The sequence below is a fragment of the Loxodonta africana genome, chromosome 1 (assembly GCF_030014295.1).
Source record: "Loxodonta africana isolate mLoxAfr1 chromosome 1, mLoxAfr1.hap2, whole genome shotgun sequence".
Lineage (NCBI taxonomy): Eukaryota > Metazoa > Chordata > Mammalia > Proboscidea > Elephantidae > Loxodonta > Loxodonta africana.
In genome coordinates, this window is record NC_087342.1 from 174849206 (window position 1) to 174870266 (window position 21061).

Here is a 21061-nt window from a genome sequence, read left to right on the forward strand (position 1 = left end):
CCTTAACTCTGTAACTGCTGCTTATTAGTTCCTTTCCTCATCAATTTTTTTTTAGTAAGAAAAGTTTCATAAAAGCAGAAAAATTGAAACTCCAGAAAAATGAACACCCACATACTCTCAATCCAGATTCAGCCATCATTTTTCCATATTTTGCTTTATTTCTCTCTATATCTATCTATCTGTTTATCTATCTTGGTCCATGAACATGCTTCTTGTTGTTGTTCAATCATATGAAATTAAATTGCAAATGTCATGACATGCCATGCCCAAATGCTTAAACCTTTATCTCCTAAGTATAAGGGCATTCTCTTGTATGACCACAATACCATTATCCTATTAATTTAAGAAAATTAATAAAATAAAAATTAAAAAAAAAAAAAACCATAATATCTAGTGCATATTCAAATTTTCACAGATCTCCTACAAATAAATTTTTATAGCTGTTTTTATTTGAGCCACAATTCAGTCACGGTTTTCACGCATAATATTTGGTTGTTATATGTCTTGAACCTGTGCCCTGGCGGCACAGTGGTTAAGCATTCAGCTGCTAACTGAAAGGTCAGCAGTTCAAACACATCGGCTTCTCCACGGAGAAGATGTACCAGACTGTTTCCATAAAGATTACAGCTGTGGAAACCCTATGGGGCAGTTCTCTGTTACATGGGGTAGCATGTATCGACCCAATGGCAATAGGTTTGGTTTTGGGTTTGGTTTAGAGAGTTAAAGAGAAAAACAGTAAGAAAGCAGTATACAGAATTCAAGGAACAAGGTTTAAAGAGTAAGTGGCCAAAAGCATTAAATACAGAAGGTTAAATAGGAGAGAACAGAAAAGAGGTTATTAGATTTGGCAGTAGATGACATTTCGCAAGAACGTAATTGGTAGAGCAAATACTTTGTTCAAAACTGTCACAATGACTTACCATACTTTATTTTTTTTATTATAATTAGTTGGAATTGACTTATGCCCCTTACTCCACTCCCAGCTGAGGAAGGGGTCTATTTCACTCATTTCTGTATATTCTAGAGGAGCTAACAAAGCACTCTGCAAATGGTAGGAACTAAACATTTGTTGCATTGAAGTACACTTGTTTATTAGTTATAATCAATTTAAAAAATATTTTCACAGTAATAGGACAATCTGGAAAACTTTCTCTTAAAATTATAAATCTAAAGATAAGAAATATATTCTGAAAAATTAAATGAATATTACAGTGATATTCAAACACCAATATTTTTACTGGCAAAATAATCATATTAAAAATTGACCAGAAACCAACTATTTTCTTCTAGAAAAAAGGAGAAACATATCAATATTTTGTCATCCCCAAGTCCAGCACTGTCAGGTCAGAGAGAACTAGATCACCGGATCGGATGGTACCAGCACCAGATCATCAAACTGCTTCCCGCAGGCGCATTTTTAATTTTCAGTCTTTATGAAGTCATCTCAAATCATAATATCAATGAAAGCTAAAGACATAAAATAAAAAATTAAGTCAAGATGTCAAAAAGCAACACCCTTTAAACAGAAACATATATGTAAGTTTTAAGTTTCTGTCAAACCTAGGCCACGGAGGAACGTCTTTTCCAAAAAATTTAGTTTTTGCATGTTTCCCTATTTGATCTTAACTTCTGTGATAACAATGTCTCTTTCCTAATATAGTAAGTATCCTTACTAGAATCCAAACCACTTGATCTTTGTAAACCACCATTTCCGAAACATACTTGAAAGAAAAAAGCTAATTCCTTTGAAAACTTTACCTGAAACTCTAATCACCACAGCACATAAATCAGAAGGTAAAAAGTCAACCATCAACCATGAAGAATTATGTTGCAGGTCTTAAACGCTAGCAAGTGGCCATCTCTGATCCATCAATTGGTCTCAATACTCCTGGAGCAAGGAAGAATGAAGAACACCAAAGACACAGGTAATTATGAGCCCAAGAGACAGAAAGGACCACATAAACCAGAGGCTACATCAGCCTGAGACCAGAAGAAGTAGATGGTACCCGGGTACAACCCATGACTGCCCTGACAGGGAACACAACAGAGAACCCCTGAGGGAGCAGGAGAGCAGTGGGATGCAGACCCCAAATTCTCATAAGACCAGACTTAATGGTCTGACTGAGACTAGAAGGATCCCGGTGGTCATGGTCCCCAGACCTTCTGTTAGCCCAAGACAGGAACCATTCCCAAAGCCAACTCTTCAGACAGGGATTGGACTGGAATATGGGATGGAAAATGATACTAGTGAAGAACGAGCTTCCTGGATCAAGTAGACACATGAGACTATGTGGGTATTTCCTGTCTGGAGCGGGGATGAGAGGGCAGAGGGGGACAGAAGCTGCCTAAATGTACATGAGGAGAAAGAGTGGAGGGAAGGAGTGTGCTGTCTCATTAGGGGGAGAGTGTATAGCAAGGTATATATAGGTTTTTATATGAGAGACTGACTTGATTTATAAACTTTCACTTAAAGCACAATAAAAATTAATTAAAAAAAAGAATTACGTTGCAGATGCTGTAGTCATAGAAAAGCATTCATGACATTTTTTAAAAGCAAATTATAAAACCACATACTCATTTCTGCAAGAAAATAAGTACACATTCACCAAAATATTAACAATAGATGCTTTTCTAATTTTTCTGTAATGAACATTTTAAAACAACCCCCAACTCATTGCCATCAAGCTGATTCTGACTCATTTCAACCCTACAGGACAGAGTAGAACTGTCCAGCAGGGTTCACAACCACCAACCTTTCAGTCAGAGCCAAGTGCTTTAACCACTACACCACTATGGCTTCTTTAATGAACATCAACTACTTGTATAATAATTTTCTTTTAAAAGTTTCCACATAGGTTGACCTGAATTAGTCTATATATACATTTATGTAATTCTTTGTAATAAATTTCTTTCAATGTAACCCGAACCTTGTCAAATGATCCGTTCCATAGGACTCTCAACCTGAGATCCATTTCTAACACTAAAAAGGTGAAAAATAAGAAGTTAGGAAAATAAAGCTGCTCCTCATCCAAGAGCAAAGATAAATAACAACGTAATGAGCCAATAAACTCCTAACTTATGAAGGGAAAACGGTATATTTTCTTTTATCATTAGGTTAACCTTAAAACAAAGGTTAATGCTATCAGTACTACAACACATTTATAATAAGAGTTGTTATAATAATAGTACACTTACAGAGTACCTAGTACATGGCAGGCACTGTTCTAAGAGCCTCAACTATATTATCTTCTTTCATCCTCGGAATATGTTAGGAGGCAGGTACTACTACCATCCTCATTGCACAGACGAGGACACTGACACAGTAGTTAAGTAACTTGCCCTAGATGGCATAGCTAGTTAATGGCAGATCCAGGATTCACACCTAGGCAGGCTGGTTCCAGAGTCTGTGCTTTTAATCACTACAGGAAATATTTTCATTTCTTCATATTCCACTTCCAGGGAAAAGGGAATAGCATGTGTCAAGATTCACAGGCAACAAAGCACAATGCATCCGAAGTTCAACGCAGCTCATTTAGAGAGGTACAAGCAAGTACTAAGAGTTGAAGCCGAAGAAGCAAACAGGGCCAGATCAAGCAGAGCAGGTAAACTGTATAAGAAAACTGAACTCCAATCCAAGAACAAAAGATAAGGATTCTAAGCAATCTGTGTTTCTGTGAATAATCTGAAGGAGACGATGGCCCAAGGAGACCAGTTAACAGGCTTCTGTAGTAGAGAGGTGAAAGCAGTCTAAATGAAGATGGTAGGAGAGGGAATAAAATGAAGTGGCTGGATTTAAACAATAATTAGGAAACAATATTAACAGAACATGTAGTGAAGAAATAAAAATAAAAACACTTCTTAGTTTCCAGCCTGGACAACTATGTGATAGTGGTGGTGCCATTGACTGAGTTAAGAACAACAGATTGGGGAAGTTTGAAGGAAGGTGAAGTTGATAGGACTGTGGTGTCACCTAAATGGAGATGTCCAAAAGGTACTTCAATGAACCTATAGCTCAAAATGGAGATGCAGGCTAAAAACAGGGAAGTATTTAGAAATTGAAGTCATGAGAGTAGAAAAGATCACCCAAAGAGTGCATGAAAAGTGGAAAAAAAAAGGAAGGCCTAGGACATAACCCTGAAGAACATCATTTAAGGAGAAGTTTTCAAAAATACTTATACTGTATACTGCATTATTTGGTACTTAATACTGCTAAGTGGTTTCTAATTAGATTATTTTACCTGTCTTCCCAATGAAATGTTAAATTCCCTGAAAACAATGACACCTCCTATAGACCTTTTGTAACTCTGTGGCATATTGCCGGACATTTGTGGGGTATAGGGTCACTATGAGTCAGAATCAACTGGACAGTAGTGGATTTGGGTTTTTTTTTTTTTTTTAACGGAGATACGAGAAAGGAACAAATAAAATATACCAGATTTTAGGAAAATCTTTTTCTTAGGATTCCTGAGATCTTCCATTTTCCCCCAGCCCTTCTGCTCCCTCAGTTACTGCTGCACTGACTGTTCTAACCCAGTAGGCAAAAATGAGCTTGGGATTTACACAATAGTTTTTGTGATCCGCTCTCTCATACTCAACACGCCATATGCAAACCCAGGAAAAATTATTTTGTTTAAGAAAAACAAAATGGGAAAGGAGGGGCCTTGTTTAAAATAAAAGAAAAATTTGTTCAATTGAATTTTACTACTACATTTGAAATTTTTATACTGTCAATCACAACATACTCACTGCTTTTGGCCCTCAGTCTTCTCCACACTAACTGATCTCCCTGACCTCTATCCCCTTATTCTTCCTATCCATCCAACAAGGTGAAGCTTTTCAGAAATTCTGTGAATACACCAGCCTCTTTATAACCCTAGGTTAAAGCTGTCTCCCGTGCATTCACGAAGCAGGTCTCTGCACTATACACAGGGCATCTTTTCATACTCTATGATAGAAAGAGCTTGGGCTATGGAATCATACATCTATTATATTAATTCATCCACCTAATTGATTATTTATACCCTCAAATTATCAGTTTTTGCATCTATAAATCAGGAATAATACTTCCCTTGCAAAAGTATCTTGAAGATAATATATACAAAGCACCTAGCACAGTGTCCAGCACCTACCAAAGGCTCAGTTCTTGCATCAAAATTGTAATTTTTTTTTTTTTTGTATGGAAGAAGTCCATGAAGAGACATTTCAATTAGAATGCTTACAAAGGAACACAGGAATATGAGTTTTTGGTAAATACATATCAACAAAAACGGAACAAGTATTTGAAATTCACATTTGTTATATGGTTATTTAGTTTTCTCTGAGCAAATAACACTATATATGTGTCTTCATAACCATCATAATGCCTTGCAACTAATACTCAAATATTTGATGGCTTGACCAATTGATTAGATGACTAAATTTAATTACTGGCTATCTGCCTTCTCTAATAAGATGGACATTCACAGTAAGTGTCTAGAACTAAGCTTTTCATTCAACAAATAGCTCTTGAGTACCTAATGTAGTACATACTGGGTACTACATAGGTTGCAATAATATATTGTGGTATATCTTTGCCCTACAGAAGTTCACGACAGAGTAGAGGAACTAAGTAATGTGCACAGATACTAAGTAAAAGGTATTGTATGAAAAAGTGCCTGAATCCATCACTTAAAATACTTCTATAATTATCCATTTAATCCCAACTTCTCATAGAACTTGAGAGGGAGGAAGTCTACCTATGCCCTGATACAAGCAGTACTTTACCTTATTTACAGTACTAATTAGAATAATTTATTGTGATCCTCAATTAGTAACAAAATACACCAGCTGGATTAGGTAAACAAACATTAAAAAAATCCAAACCAAACCCATTGCATCAAGTCAATGCTGGCTCATAGCAACCTTATAGGACAGAGTAGGACTGCCCCACAGGGTTTCCAAGGCTATAAATCTTTACGGAGACAAACTGTCACATCTTTATCCCATGGAGCGGCTGGTGGATTCAAACCGCTGACCTTTCAATGAGCAGCCAAGCACTTAACCACTGCATCACTAGGGCTTCTAAACAAATGTGAGAGTACATAATCCAACAGTGGTGAAAATAGCCAACTAGCCTTAAAGGGAAATATGAAAAGGCCTCCAAGAAATTATTTCTAGTCTAATGAGTATTAGTAAATAGAAAATATCCTCAAAATGGTAGCTGGAAGAGTAAAAGGAGAAAAAGCTTAGGAGGTAATACTGTAGGTTACCTAAATAAATAGCCTCAAACTCATTCTATCTCATCTAGTTAAAAAAAAAAAAAAAAAAAGCAGCTCCTCTGAGTAGGTGGGAGGTGAAAACGATAGTAAAACTGGGTTCCCCATAAAATGGAGTGATCCTATGCTGGGCACAGTAGAGATTTAACAAATTGTACTACCCTAACTTCAGAAACCCTGGTGGCATAGTAGTTAAATGCTACGGCTGCTAACCAAAAGGTCAGCAGTTTAAATCCACCAGGCTTTCCTTGGAAACTATGCAGCAGTTCTACTCTATCCTATAGGGCCACTATGAGTCGGGATCGACTCGACAACAATGGGTTTGTTTGTTTTTTTACCCTTAACTCTGGTCGTGTAGTGGTTAAGTGCTACGGCTGCTAACCACAGGGTGAGCATTTCAAATTCTCCGCCAGGCACTCCTTGGAAACTCTATGGGACAGTTCTACTCCGTCCTATAGAGTCACTATGAGTCGGAATCGACTCAGTGGCACTGGGTTTGGTAACTTCACATATGGTGTACATCCTCAATATAAGGTATAATGTGTAGACATTTACTTGAAATCAAAACAATTTCCAGAAGATTTAAGAAACCATTCCTCTAATTCTCATTCAGAATCTAGCTAAAACTAGCCACTTCATTAACTTTATGTCTAAAAGTATATTACGTTAGCTGATACAGATCTTTAAAAAAAAAAAAACTCTTCAAGTATCATCTGAAAAGGGTTCATAAATAATTGCATAAATTCACAGAAAGTAATATCTAAATATCTGGCATATAAATGATAAAATGTTTCTTTAGAAAAAAAATCAAAGAAGCATTACTCCATGCTATTTTCTTAAAAAGTAACTCATTAAGACAGTTTCCATAAAAACATATTTTATAAGTACGTGGGATGTGTTTATTTCTCTACTACAACAAGAACTAACTTGAGAGAAGAGCATGTTCACAAGTTCTGAAGAGATAATTAGCATACTGAAAACTAACGTTTTTTGGCACATGGGACCTATAGGAAGAATGTCTATCCTCCACTCATGAGTCATGGACTAGGATGCCTCTCAATTTATTCTGAAGCAATCTTTTACTGAAAAGAGCAGCAGAGGAGAATACAACATATGAATAATGACTTGGACACCTTCCCATGAAGAAAACCATAGTGAAGCTAGGTCTGAGAAAATCACACTGCATATAGTACATATCATACATTTATACTAATGCACTCTTTTCTTAATTACATCTACTTCTTAGTTAAGGGTAGGGAGAACGAAATTCAGAGTCTTTAGTTCTACCTAAAATTTTCTGTTTTTTATGGACTTTAGTAATACTGAACAAAATTGTACAAGTATTAACCTGATTTTAAATTTTGTGAAAGTGAATTATGTATCATTATAAACTGTTTTGTGATGACATTCTTGAAAACCGCTCACCTGTCACATACCCACCCCAGCACACACACACAATGACACCAGAAGGCAACACTCTGCTTTACCTTCTGCTGAAAAGTCTGCTACCTCCAACGCTTGAAGTCCATACACGAAGCCCTCCTGGAATCTATGAACATAGCAGAGGCAAAAGGCAGAGAAGTTTATGTAGATTTAAAAGTTACACTGCCCAACACATAAAATGCCAAATGCCTATCACAAGTCTACATATCTGCCAAGGAAATCAGATTTTAGATTTGACAATGAGAAAATCAACAATATATTGATAACATTCAGAGGTCATTACATATTATGCAGCTAATTATATGAAAAGATCTAAAATCAAACCTAACTAATTTATATTCTCACTCAACAGAAGTGATTATGCTACTGGAAAAACTAAAAGAGCTATAGGTATGAATTCATATATCCTGAAAGTAACTATTTTTTTAATTATGTGAGAAAGCCAATACATATGCAAGAAATATGAATCACGTAGAAAAATAGACCACACAAAATGGAGTACACTGGGCCTACAGCTCATGGTACAACCTCTTCTTAGCACCAGAAATCGTTGGGAATATAGGAGAAAAAACACTTAAACTAAAAACAGGACTAGAAGATGACAAAAGTGAAGGAGAAAGTAGAACAGCAAAGATATTCCAAAGGCAAAATTTAATTTAATTCTGACAATAATATTGAATTAAGCAAGGTACTACATATGCTAGGGTCTTTAGGAGAAATCTACCTAATTCTAAATTTATACAATAAAAATCAGCATGAAACATGAAAGTTTTTCAGAAAACATTCATGTAAAAAATCAAATATTTAGCTCTCAGATTTTATTTCATTCTTTTCTGGTGATAGGGATAAAAGACTGCAAAATGTAGCTGGTTATGAGAAAAGGAATCAGTTAAATTTTATTAGCTATTTAAAAAAAATTTTTTTTTATTAAATTTAAAAGAGCAACATGTTATCTTTGTGCAATGTTTAGAAATCCTTAAAAGCAAAATCACATTGCTTAAGGGTAGGGTTGCACAGCCAATTATTTTAAGTGCTGTCCATACGTTGTATACCTGTAAAAAGTTGAACTGGCAGAAGTTGTGTCATAAACATTTACAACAAAGACAAATAAAAAAAGAGTAGCTGCTGAGGCTGCTACGTACAACTAAATACTTCAGGGGATCCAGCTCCTTGGTTTGGAGGTTTAGGGTCATGGTTTCTTGGGACATTCCAGTTAATCGGCCTAATGTGTTTAGTGCTTCTGTTCTATCTCTTAGTTCATTGTGTAGTGCCTGGGGTCTTTAAAAGCTTGCAGGCGGCAATCCAAGCCACAACAATTGGTCTCTATTTCCCTGGAGCAACAGGGGAAGAGGAAGAGTCAGGAATAGGAAGAGGAAACTGAATGTGTAGCTAATTGTCTCCATGAACAACTGTCTCCTTTGCCATGAGACCAGAAGAACAGGGTGGTTCCTGGCTACCATTACTGCACATCTTGATCAAAGGGTTCATCAATGTCCCTGAATTATACATGTGGAAACTATTAAATTGGTGTATGTTCTGCTGTGTATATTCTCAACAACAACAAAATAATTTTTTTTGTTTTAATTCTTAAAAGTACCATCAAATAAGTAGGAAAGAAGGAACTATACAAAGCATTGTCTTAAATATGATGCTTTGGCAAGGGGGAAATTCAGTATTACAAAATATTATAAAACAATGGCCCTGGAGTCAAGTGGCTTGAGTTCAAGTTCCAGCTAGACCACTTAATTGCCTTGTGATACCAGGCAGGTCACTTAATCTCTCCGTTACAACCAAAGTAGTTCAATGAGGTATATAACTCCTTCACAATCTATCGCTAAGATTTATACTGAATATCAAATGAAGCAAGGTATTAAAAATGCTATAAATCAAAAAAATGCTATATTATACAAAAATTTAAGTCAATGCTTTTTTTCTTTTTTTTAATTAAGCTGCTAATTAAGAACCAGAACAGAATATGAAGTGCATAGCCAAGGAATTCTGGGAGATGTGTGGAGAAGTCCAAAGAAGCAAAGCAAAAAGGCTGAGCTGCCCAAAGGAGCCTAGAAAAGAGCAAGTACTAATGCGAGAGCTAATTGACAGCCAGAAGAGCACAGTCCCCAACCGATGGTTGTAATATGTTAATAATCTGGCAATTTGCCCAGCACTACCTGCCTTAGCTCTATCTTCATCTCTTAATTCCCAAAACAATCTTCTAGGCTGCACCCTCGCCTAAGGTAGTCCTTGTGACATTCTAAGCTATTTTGAAGCACAGTAACTACTTGCATATTTCATATATTTGTAAAAATCAGATAAAATCCCACCCAATAAAACAATGACAGCAGCAAAGGTTTATGTAGTATATATGATGTGCCAGGCATAGTTCTAAGAGCTCTACAGGCATTAACTCATTTGATCTTCACAACAATTCAGAGGTAAGTACTACTATTATCCCCACTTTACAGATGAGGAAACTGCAACAGGAAACCTGAGAAATTTGCCAGTCTACAGAACTAAAATCACACCAACCAAGCACCCACCTCTATATAAAAAGCCAAACAATTATAAATGTTCTTAAGTACTCAATCATGCTATATATTCTTCAGCATTTGCAATGTTTTCTTGGAAAATTGAAATTAAAATGATAGGTATGCAAGAATATGTAACGAAATGGGAAATGACTATGATACAAAATTAAAAGAAGAAACAGAACAATTTTAGCACAAAAAAGGTACTAAAAGAGACTAAAGAACATGTCCAAATAATACTCAATGTTTGTGTTAGAGTAACCAGATTGAATGATTTTGTTTCCATTTTTTTTTAATTTGCTGCCATGTGATTATATAACTCACTCTTAAACACTTTATGACTTAAAAAAACTCAAAGGTTAAAATAATTAAAACATGATTTTTGCTCCAAAAACTTACAACAGTTATGGTATCAAAATAACAGCAAAATTAATAATTATAAAATGAAGGGCCTAAACAGAAAAGTAGCTCTAGGAGGAAAATTTTAATTTAATTCCATGACTCTTGTGTTTTAATAGTCCTTACCCAGATCTTCTCAAACCTCAAATGAAATGTATTACTGTGACAGCACATGTATATTCAGGCAATTCTTTAACAGAGGTCCGTGAAGCATATAACACAAAACTAAACAAGAAATGCTCTAAAATGGTGGCATAACGTGTTAGAATTTTTTAAATGTCCCAACTGGAAGGATCATTCAATGAAAAAATGAGCTACCAAAGAAGAGTATAAAATTTCCTTCCATGGGAATATTTAAAAATTGGAAATTTTTTCTATAGGGAAAACAAAAAAACCAAGCCAGTTGTCATCAAATTAATTCCAATTTATGGGAAATTAACGTTTAATCCTATGTGAAAGCAAGGGGATTGGTATTATTGACCTAAATCTTTCTCACCCAGCAATGAATGCCTTAGTCGTATAACCCTCCAGCCATTCGCCAACTGTTATGGATTGAATAGGGAGCCCTGGTGGTGTAATGGCTAAAGCGCTCACCTGCTAACCAAAGGGTCAGTGGTTTGAACCTACCAGTAGGAGAAAGATGTGGCAGTCTGCTTCCGTAAAGATTTACAGCCTTGGAAACCCTATGGGGCAGTTCTACTCTGTCCTATAAAAACCAAACCCACTGCTGTCGATTTCAACTCATAGCAACCCTATAGAGCAGAGTAGAACTCCCCCATAGAGTTTCCAAGGAGCACCTGGTGGATTTGAACTGTGGACCTTTTGGTTAGCAGCCATAGCTCTTACCCACTACACCACCAGAGTTCTGCTCTGTCCTATAGGGTCATTTTAAGTCAGAATCGACTCAATAGCAGTGGGTTTGGGTTTTTTGTTTGGTTTGACTTGGTTTGGTTTATGGATGGAATTATGTTCCCAGAAAATATGAGTTGTAAAACCTAATCCGTATACTTGTGGTTCTAATCCCATTTGGGAATAGGGATTTCTTGTTATGTTAATGATACATATCAGTGTTTCGTATGTCTTAAACCAATCACCTTTGAGATATAAAACCAGCAGACAGGCACAGAGAAGCAAGCAGAGATGGGGAAGACAGATATCACACAACATGAGGATCACGAAGGAACTGAGGAAGAGATGCTGAAAAGAGGCAAGGACCTTCCCCCAGAACCAACAGAGAGAAAACCTTCCCCTAGAGCCAGTGTCCTTAATTTGGACTTCTAGCCTCCTAAACTGTGAGAAATAAATTTGTTTATTAAAGCCAACCACTTATGGTATTTCTGTTATAGCAGCACTAGATAACTAAGACAACAGGCAATCATTTTTAAATTACTTGCCTACTGAGGATTCTTCATTGTGTCCCAGAACTCAGAATATATGCCAAGATTGCATCATTGTGAAGATAACAGACAGCAGAAGTTTTACAATGTGATTTCTATAACCCTGTTTCCAACAGTGAAAAACAGCAAAACCCAGGAAATGCCAAGATCCTACTCAGAGATTCAGGCAACCCTTAATTCAGAGTCAAAGAACTACTGTCATTAAAATGCCCAAGTGGCTCCCCATCCCAGCCCTTACCCTGATTCCTTAGAATAAAAAAAATTTAATTTCAAATGAACACTGTAAAGTACTCTAATGCTATGACTACACACAAAAACAGAAGCGACTTCTCAAAGGAACCTGTTACCCTTAACTAATTCAGGGAGAAACTAATAAAGAGGCCATGCTATAAGAACTTTTATGTGTCAAAACACAATTTACTCTTATCTGCCTGGAGCAACAGATGAAGGAGAGCCAAGAATAGGAAGAGGAAATGGAATGTACGGCTAACTGCCTCCATGAACAACTGCCTCCTTTGGTGCCCGACAACTATTACTGAACATTTTGATCAAAGATTCTACAGAATAATCCTAATCAAAGGGGGGGAAATGCAGAACAAAATTTAAAATTTTCATGGACTCTAGACCTTCTGGAGCCATGGAGGCTAGATGAACCCCCAAAACTACCATCCTGAGATAATCTTTAAACCTTAAACTAAAAATATCAACTGAAGTCTTCTTAAAACCACATAAGAGTTTAGCTTAACCTGTAAAGAATGCCTTGATCATTCTATCTATATGGAATCGAACTGACAACGACGACTCAAAAGATGAGACAGGAAATTTAGGGGGTAGTGAGATTATGTTAATGGACAAGGAACAACTCAAAAAAGGAGGGTGAGAATGCATAACTCAAAGAATATATAATCAATGTCACTTAATTGTACATGTAGAAACTGTAGAATTGGTGTATGTTCTGTTATGTATATTCTCAACAACAAAATAAACAAAATTTTTAAAAGATGCACACAAATTACTACTACTTTTACCCTTCCCTTCTAAATAAGCCTGGAAACGCAGGAGGTAAAATGGAAAAAGGGACCTACTCTCAACTCTAGTATAGCTATTTCATATATGAAATCATATAATGTTTGTTCTTCAGTGCATAATGTTCTCAAGGTTCACTCATGTTCTAGCATGTAACCATACTTCATTCATTCTTATGACTTAATAATATTTAATTGTACGGATATATCACATTTTATTTATCAATTCATCAGTTGATATACATTTGGGATGCTTCCACTTTTGGATATTATGGATAATGCTGTTATGGACATTAGTGTATAAGTTTTTGTGTGGACACGTTTTCAACTCTACTGGGTATATAACTATAAGGGGAATTGCTGGGTCACGTGGTAGGGGTTGCTATGAGTCGGAATCGACTCGATGGCACTGGGTTTTTTGGGTGGTAGCTCTGGAAACCCTGGTGGTGTAGTGGCTAAGTGCTACGGCTATTAACCAAAGGGTCGGCAGTTTGAATCTGCCAGGCGCTCCTTTCAAACTCTATGGGACAGTTCTACTCTGTCCTATAGTGTTGCTATGAGTTGGAATCAACTCGAAAGCACTGGGTGGGTTTAAGAATAATAAATCTGTCTCCTCCTACAGCACAGTATTCCTATGACCTACAGTTCCACAGTTACACCAATACACTAAATTATCTCCTTCTTTTTTAAAAGGATAAAACAGGATGATTTATCATGTATCACCTAAGAGATGACCCGGTAGGAGGAGGCACAATGTAGAGTGCTAAATTTGGGCAGGGGCAGAAAGACTAGAGAATACGGCAGAGACCCTAGTTAGATCTGCAGCACAATTTTACACAGTGGAACGGCTTTATAAGTGTTATAAATTTTCACAGCAAGTAAAAGCACAATCCAAAGTTAAATTTGAAAATATTAGGAATATCTATATTACTTTCTGCCCTTCTTTACTATGGAAAATCAAAACTTGGGCACATTTTTTTATTGTGGTAGAATAAATTTAACAAAACATTTCAATTATTTTATGTGTACAATTCAGTAGCACTAATTATGTTGACTATGTTGTGCAGCCATCAGCACCATGTTTCCAAATATTTTCATACCTGTAACAGACACTCAGCACCCTTTAGACAATAAAAAAAAATAGTTGGTCACTTTTTAAAAGCACATAATTGGCTTCAGGTTACTTCAATTTCTTCTATGTATCAAGTACAACCAACCAAACAGAAATTACATAACTTTGTCCCTGTGAGTCGGAATCAACTCAACAGCAATGGGTTTGGTTTGGTTGTTTTATAGGTAACTTGGAGCCCTGGTGGCACAGCGGTTAAGAGCTCAGCTGCTAATCAAAAGGCTGGCAGTTTTAAATCCACCAGCAATTCCTTGGACACTATGGGGCAATTCTACTCTGTCCTATATAGGGTCACTATGAGTAGGAATCCACTCCACGGCAACAGTTTTGGTTTTTCTTCTCTCTTTTTAATACATAACTTAATGAGAACTTTTCTTTTGACTGTAAATTGTACATATGTTCTATTTCAAATCATGTAAGATACAGAAAAAAAATTTTTTTTTAAATACAAACCGAAAGCATAAAAATAAATAAAGCATTCCTTTCACTTGACTGTATAAGTGGATCAAATGAAATCAGCAAACAGATTTACCCAATACAGATTTCTACCTAAAGAAAAGCATGACAGGGAAAGAGGGATTAGGATAAAGAGAATTAGTTAATAATAGCTGAGGAGCAAACAGAAGGATTTTTATACTTTTGTACCGTATGATATAATCTTGGTTCTATTAATAAGTAAAAAATTATATTCTATTACATGCTACAATATGGATGAACCTTGAAAACATCATGCTAAGTAAAATAAGCCAGGCACAAAAGGACAAATTTTGTATGATACCACTTATATGAAATACCTAGACTAGGACACAGTGACAGAAAGTAGATTAGTGGTTACCATGGGCTAGGGGCAGAGGAGATGGGAGTTCATGCTTAACGGGTACAGTCCTGTTTGGGGTGATGAGAAAGTTTTGAACACAGTGATCACAGTTGCACAATGTTGTATATATAATTAATGCCACTGAAGTATACTTAAAATGCCAAAGTACTACATATTACCACAATAAAAAGTGCAAAAAATACATAAAATTATAATTTACTTAGATATAATAATGATATTATGATTTTGCAGGAAAATTTTTAGGAGCTGCATGCTGAAACATTAAAGGCCTAGGGTTGCTATGAGTTAGAATCAACTCGATGGCAACGGGTTTGGTTCTGGGTTTTCATAATGATTATAACTTACTTTCAAATGGTTCTGAAAAATATATATGTATGTACAAACACATTTACAGAGAAAGCAAATATAGCAAAATGTTAATAACTCTTTAATCTGGATCAAGGGATAGCAAACTATAGTCCAGGCCAAATGCAGTTGCTGCCAGTTTTTATAAATAAAGTTTTACTGGAAGACTGCCAACCCATTCATTTACCTGCTGCCTATGGCTGCTTTCTCACTACAACTGCAGAGTTGACTGAGACCAGGTGGCACCCAAAGTCTGAAATATTTACTATCTGGCCTCTTAAAGAAAAAACTGCTAACCCCTGATCTAGACAGTAGATATGCAGGTGATCTTAAGACTAAATCTTTAAACTTTTCTGAATGCTTGAAAATTTTTATATTCAAAAGTTGGAAAAGATATATAATTTTACTCATGAATTTTTTGATTTCTCAAGAATACAGATAAATACATAAACAGATGATTGAAAGAAAAAGCTTGGACACAATGGTAATACTAACCTGACACTAAACAGTTTTTAGTGCAAAAGGAAATTGTTACAACTTTTTAAGAAAGTGTGTCAGAATCAACTTGATGACAATGGGTTTGGGTTTTTTGTTTGTTTGTTTGTTTTATTTTTAAAGATTCATACCCTTACAGGAATTTATACTACAAAGCACACAAGTGAGAAAAGACTAATACTAAACCCATTGCCATTGAGATGATTTGGACTCATAGTGACCCTATAGTCCTTATTATCTGTCAGATGCTATTTTAAGAATTTCGCCTGTAATCCTCACAGCAACTCTATGAGGAAGGTACTACTACTATTCCCATTTTACAGAAGAAGACACTAAGACAGGGACTTAATTTGACCAAGTCACACCCCTAGGATTATGAATCCAGACAGTACAACCTCAAAGCCCATCTTAACTGTCCTATAGCAATGCCCGTTGAAAAAGGGGTGAAGAAAATAAACAGAAAATTTACCTTTTATAATATAATCCTATTTTTGTAATTTTTTAAAAGTGTATGTATGTGTTTGTGTGTACGGCACAAATGGATGAAAAGATGCCAGGAAAGAAATGCATCAAAACATTGAGGAATTATCTCTATTTCAAGTAATTATTTCTATTCATGAAATACAAACAGCCAATATACAAATGAAGACATTTAACCTTCCTGGTAATAAAAAAAAATAAGGTGAAATATTGTCTGCCTAAGAGTTTAGAAAAACAGACGTAAGCCAGTGTCGGCAAGGGTGAGGAGAATGGGGCAGCACCATGACTTTTTGGTGGAAGTTTAAATTTTCTCAAACTTTTTAGAAAAAAGAGTGTGATAATAAGTTCCTAAATTTAAAGTAGGCTGATATCAGATGGATCTTGGTTGAAAGTAGAGAATACCAGAAAGATGTTTACCTGTGTTCACCTGACTATACAAAGGCATTCAACCATGTGGATCATAACAAATTACGGATAACATTGTATAAGAACAGGAATTGTTAATCGTGGTCACATGAAACCTGTACACAGATCAAGAGGTAGTTGTTCGAACAGAGCAAGGGGATACTGTGTGGATTAAAGTCAGAAAGGCGTGCATCAGGGTTGTATCCTTTTACCATACCTATTCAATCTGTATGCTGAACAAATAATCCAAGAAGCTGGACTATATGAAGAAGAACAAGGCCTCGGGATTGGAGGAAGGCTCATTAACAACCTGAGATATGCAGATGACACAACCTGGTTTGCTGAAGCATAGAGGACTTGAAGTACTTACTGATGAAGATCAAAGACTACAGCCTTCAGTACGGATTACGCCTTAATATAAAGAAAACAAAAATCCTCACAACTGGACCAATAAGCACCATCATGATAAATGGAGAAAAGGCTGAAGTTGTCAAGGATTTCATTTTACTTGGATCCAATATCAACACCCATGGAAGTAGCACTCAAGAAATCAAATGGCATATTGCACGGGGCAAACCTGCTGCAAAAGACCTCTTTAAAGTGTTAAGCAGCAAAGATGTCACTTTAAGGACTAATGTGCACCTGACCCACGGTGTTTTCAATTGCCTCACATGCATGCAAAAACTGGGCAATGAATAAAGACGACCAAGGAAGAATTGATGCCTTTGAACTATGGTGTTAACAAAGAATATTGACTATACTATGGACTGTCAGAAGAACAAACAAATCTGTCTTGGAAGTACAGCCAGAATGCTCCTTAGAAGTAAGGATGACAAGACTTCATCTCACATACTTGGGACCAGTCCCTGAAGAAAGACATCACACTTGGTAAAGCAATGGGTCAGTGCAAAAGAGGAAGACTCTCAGTGAGATGGATTGACACAGTGGCTGCAACAATCGGTTTGAACGTAATAAAAATTGGCACAGGACAGGGCAGTGTTTCATTCTGTTTTATGTCGGGTGACTATAAATCAGAACCCACTCAATGGCAGCTAACTACAATAGCAAAGAATATTTGCCTTGACCATTTTGCTCTTTTAAGATCTATCTACTATATTTTTACACAAATAACACTCCTTCTGCATTTGCTTGCAGGCAGTGCCCTCCCCTGCAAGGCATTTTCATAAGCATGCTTTGCCAGTTATTTTTACAGCAACATGTGGAAGAGGATTGGCATGTCAGCACCTGTGAGGGTACCTCATAGGTGAAGGCATGCAGAAGGCATGTGTTATTTACATAAAAATGTGGTATATGGGATCAAGTTGATAACAGCAACTCGAACGATTAGATAGGAAACTCAGGGAAGTGAGTTTATGTTAATGAGGGAGGAGCGACCCAGAAAAGGAAAGAAAGAATGGTTGCACACCTTGAAGAATGTGATCAATGTCACTGAATTATACATGTAGAAATTGTTGAATTGGTGTATGTTCTGCTGTATATATTCTCAACAACAGCAAAAATAAAGCAAATTATTAGAAAAGTCAATAAACATCAAAATTTCATGTCAAAATCCTGTTAATAGTAATAGCATTAACATTTATATATTGGCTTGTGTATAAAAACACCATCTCTTTTGTTTCTCTCAACTCTTAAGGAAATGACATCGCTCCCATTTTACAGATTTCTATGTTCAGTCCCTAAATTCTACAATCTGTCCAGTTTCTGCCAAGGTAGGAGAAAAATTTAAAGACACGTAGAATTTATCTGGTCCAAACAAGAAGTGAAATCTCTTCCAGACCTCTGAGTTAATTATTTCTTTCTTCTCTGCACTATGTATTAACCACTTCTCTGTCTGGCTCACTCTTCGGTCTTCAAAACTCAGCTCTCAAAGGCCTCCTCTCCTCTTGGAAGCTTTCCAAACCATCCCTACATTCTTGGGTCAGTTCTGTTCCCTTCATAGTTACCCCCACAGTATTCTGTACATACCTGCATCACAGCATTTATAACCCTGTATTGCAGTCTAAGAGTTCCTGGGTGGTGCAAATGGTTAAAGTGCTCAGCTGCTAACCTAAAGGTTAGATGTTTGAGTACACCCAGAGGCACTTCAAAAGAAAGGTCTGGCAATCTACTTCTGAAAAATTCTGCCATTGAAAACCCTATGGAGCACAGTTCTAGTCTGACACACATGGGGTCATCTTGAGTCAGAGTCAACTTGATGGCAACCGGGTTTTTTATTGTAATCTATTTGATTCTCTCACCCTCTAGAATTTAAGGAAAGGAATTAAGCCTTTTATCCCTACATTCCTTGTTCCTACATAGGGTTATTCAAGAAGCGTTGAATAACAATAAAATATTATTTTAAAAAAAGTTTTGAATAAATGAGTGAATGATATTGCTAGTTATCTTTTCACTGTATACATTCAATTTGGCCAGATACACTTTAAAGGTATGTCTTAAAAGTATGTTGCATGCCCCTTGTCTTAGTTATCTATTGCTGTTATAACAGAAATATCACAAGTGAATGGCTTTAACAAACAGAAATTCATTTTTTCACAGTTTAGGAGGCTAGAAGTCAGAATTCAGAGTGCTGGCTCTAGGAAAGGGCTTTCTCTCTCTGTTGGCTCTGGAGGAAGGTCCTTGTCTCTTCAGCTTCTGCTTCCTGGTTCCTTGGAGATCTCCATGTGTCTTGGCATCTATCTTCTCCCATGTCTACTCTGCTCCCTTGTTTAATCTCTTTTATATCTCAAAAGAGATTGACTCAAAATATACCCTACTATAATCCTGCCTTATTAACATAACATAGACAACCAATTCCCAAATGGGAATATAACCACAAACATAGTTTGGGATTTATAACACATATTTTGGGGGGACATAATTCAATCCATAACACCCCTTCACTTTAAAAACATCACTTGCCAAACGTGAACGTAGGAGCTAAAAAACTACAAAACTCTTAGAAGAAAACAAAGAAATAAATCTTTGCAACCTTGGTTTCTTAGCATAAGAGACAAATGAAAAAATAGTTAAATTGGACTTACTCAAATTTTTAAACTTTTGTACTTCTAAGGACACCGTCAAGAAAGTGAAGAAAGACAACCCACAGAATGGGAAAAAATACTTGCAAATCATAGATCAGATAAGGGACTAGTATCAAGAACACATACACAACTTTTACAACTCAACAATAAAAAGGCAACTCAATTTAAACACGGTCAAAGGAAACAAAACTCAAATTCCTACAAAAAACCAAACTTACTGGACTAATAGAGATAAGACTATCACCTTTGAGATACCCTTTGAACTTGGAACTGAAGCCACTTCTAGAGGATATATTTCATCCAAATAATAGACTGGCTTATAAAATAAACAATATTATCCATGTGTTCCTTAAATAATCAACTATATGAGACCACACAGTCAACATTTACCCTAAAGCAAAGATGAGAAGGTAAAAAGGGGCAGGGAAGCTAGATTAATGGAAAGAGAACAAACAGAATGGAAATGAGGATGCTAACATGTTGTGAAAAATGTAACCAATGTCATAGAACAATCTGTATAAAAATTGTTAAATGGGAACCTAATATGCTGTGTGAACCTTCACCTAAAACATTATTTAAAAAATGGTCAAAGGATTTTAATAGACATTTCTCCAAAGAAGGTATACAAATGGCCAATAGGGACATAAAAAAGATGTTCAACATCACTGACCGTTAGAAAAAGGCAAATCAAAACCACAATGAGATACCACTTTAAAACCGCTAGGATGGTGAAAATAAAAAATACAAATAATAATAAATGTTGGTGAGGATGTGGAGAGATTTGAACCCTTACACACTGCAGGCGGGAATGTAAAATAGTACAGACAATTTGGAAAAGTCTGGTAGTTCCTCAAAATGCTAAATGTAGAGTTATCATATGACCCTGCAATGCTACTCCTAGATATATACCAAAAAGAACTGAAAACGTATGTCCACACAAAAACTTGTACACAAATGCTCACAGCAGCGTTATTCACAATAACCAAAAGGCAGAAACAAACAAAATTCCATCAACTGATGAATGGATAAACAAAATGTGATACGCCCATAAAATGGAATATTATTCTACTTTAAAGAGGAATGAAGTATTGATACATGCTACAGCATGGATTAACCCTGAAAACATTTTACTAAGTGAAAGAAGTGAGACACAAAAGGCCACATATTATATGATTCCATTTATATGAAACGTCCCATATAGGCAAATTAAGAGAGAGAAAAAGTAGATAAGCCGTTTCCAGGGGCTAAGGGAAGGGTGGAATGGGGAATGACTGCTAATGGGTAG

General features: G+C 36.2%; 1 protein-coding gene across 17 annotated transcripts in view; it reads right to left on the reverse strand.

Moving 5' to 3' along the window:
* Positions 1-21061, reverse strand: part of CDK19 (cyclin dependent kinase 19) — a 192368-nt gene that overhangs the window by 150413 nt on the left and 20894 nt on the right. For 5 of the 17 annotated variants that reach the window (XM_023542804.2, XM_023542817.2, XM_064289788.1 and 2 more), the window contains exons 2-4: positions 7742-7803; positions 1759-1888; positions 1364-1467 (exon numbers count right to left, since the gene is read on the reverse strand). The exons of 4 other annotated variants lie outside the window; for them this stretch is intronic. In XM_023542804.2, coding sequence (XP_023398572.2) covers positions 1364-1392 — 29 coding nt within the window. In that variant the 5' untranslated portion in view covers positions 1393-1467; positions 1759-1888; positions 7742-7803. Of the gene's footprint in view, positions 1-1363; positions 1468-1758; positions 1889-2927; positions 2981-7741; positions 7804-21061 lie in introns of all 17 variants that reach the window. 8 more of the 17 variants (XM_023542846.2, XM_023542844.2, XM_064289789.1 and 5 more) reach the window with 5 other exon arrangements.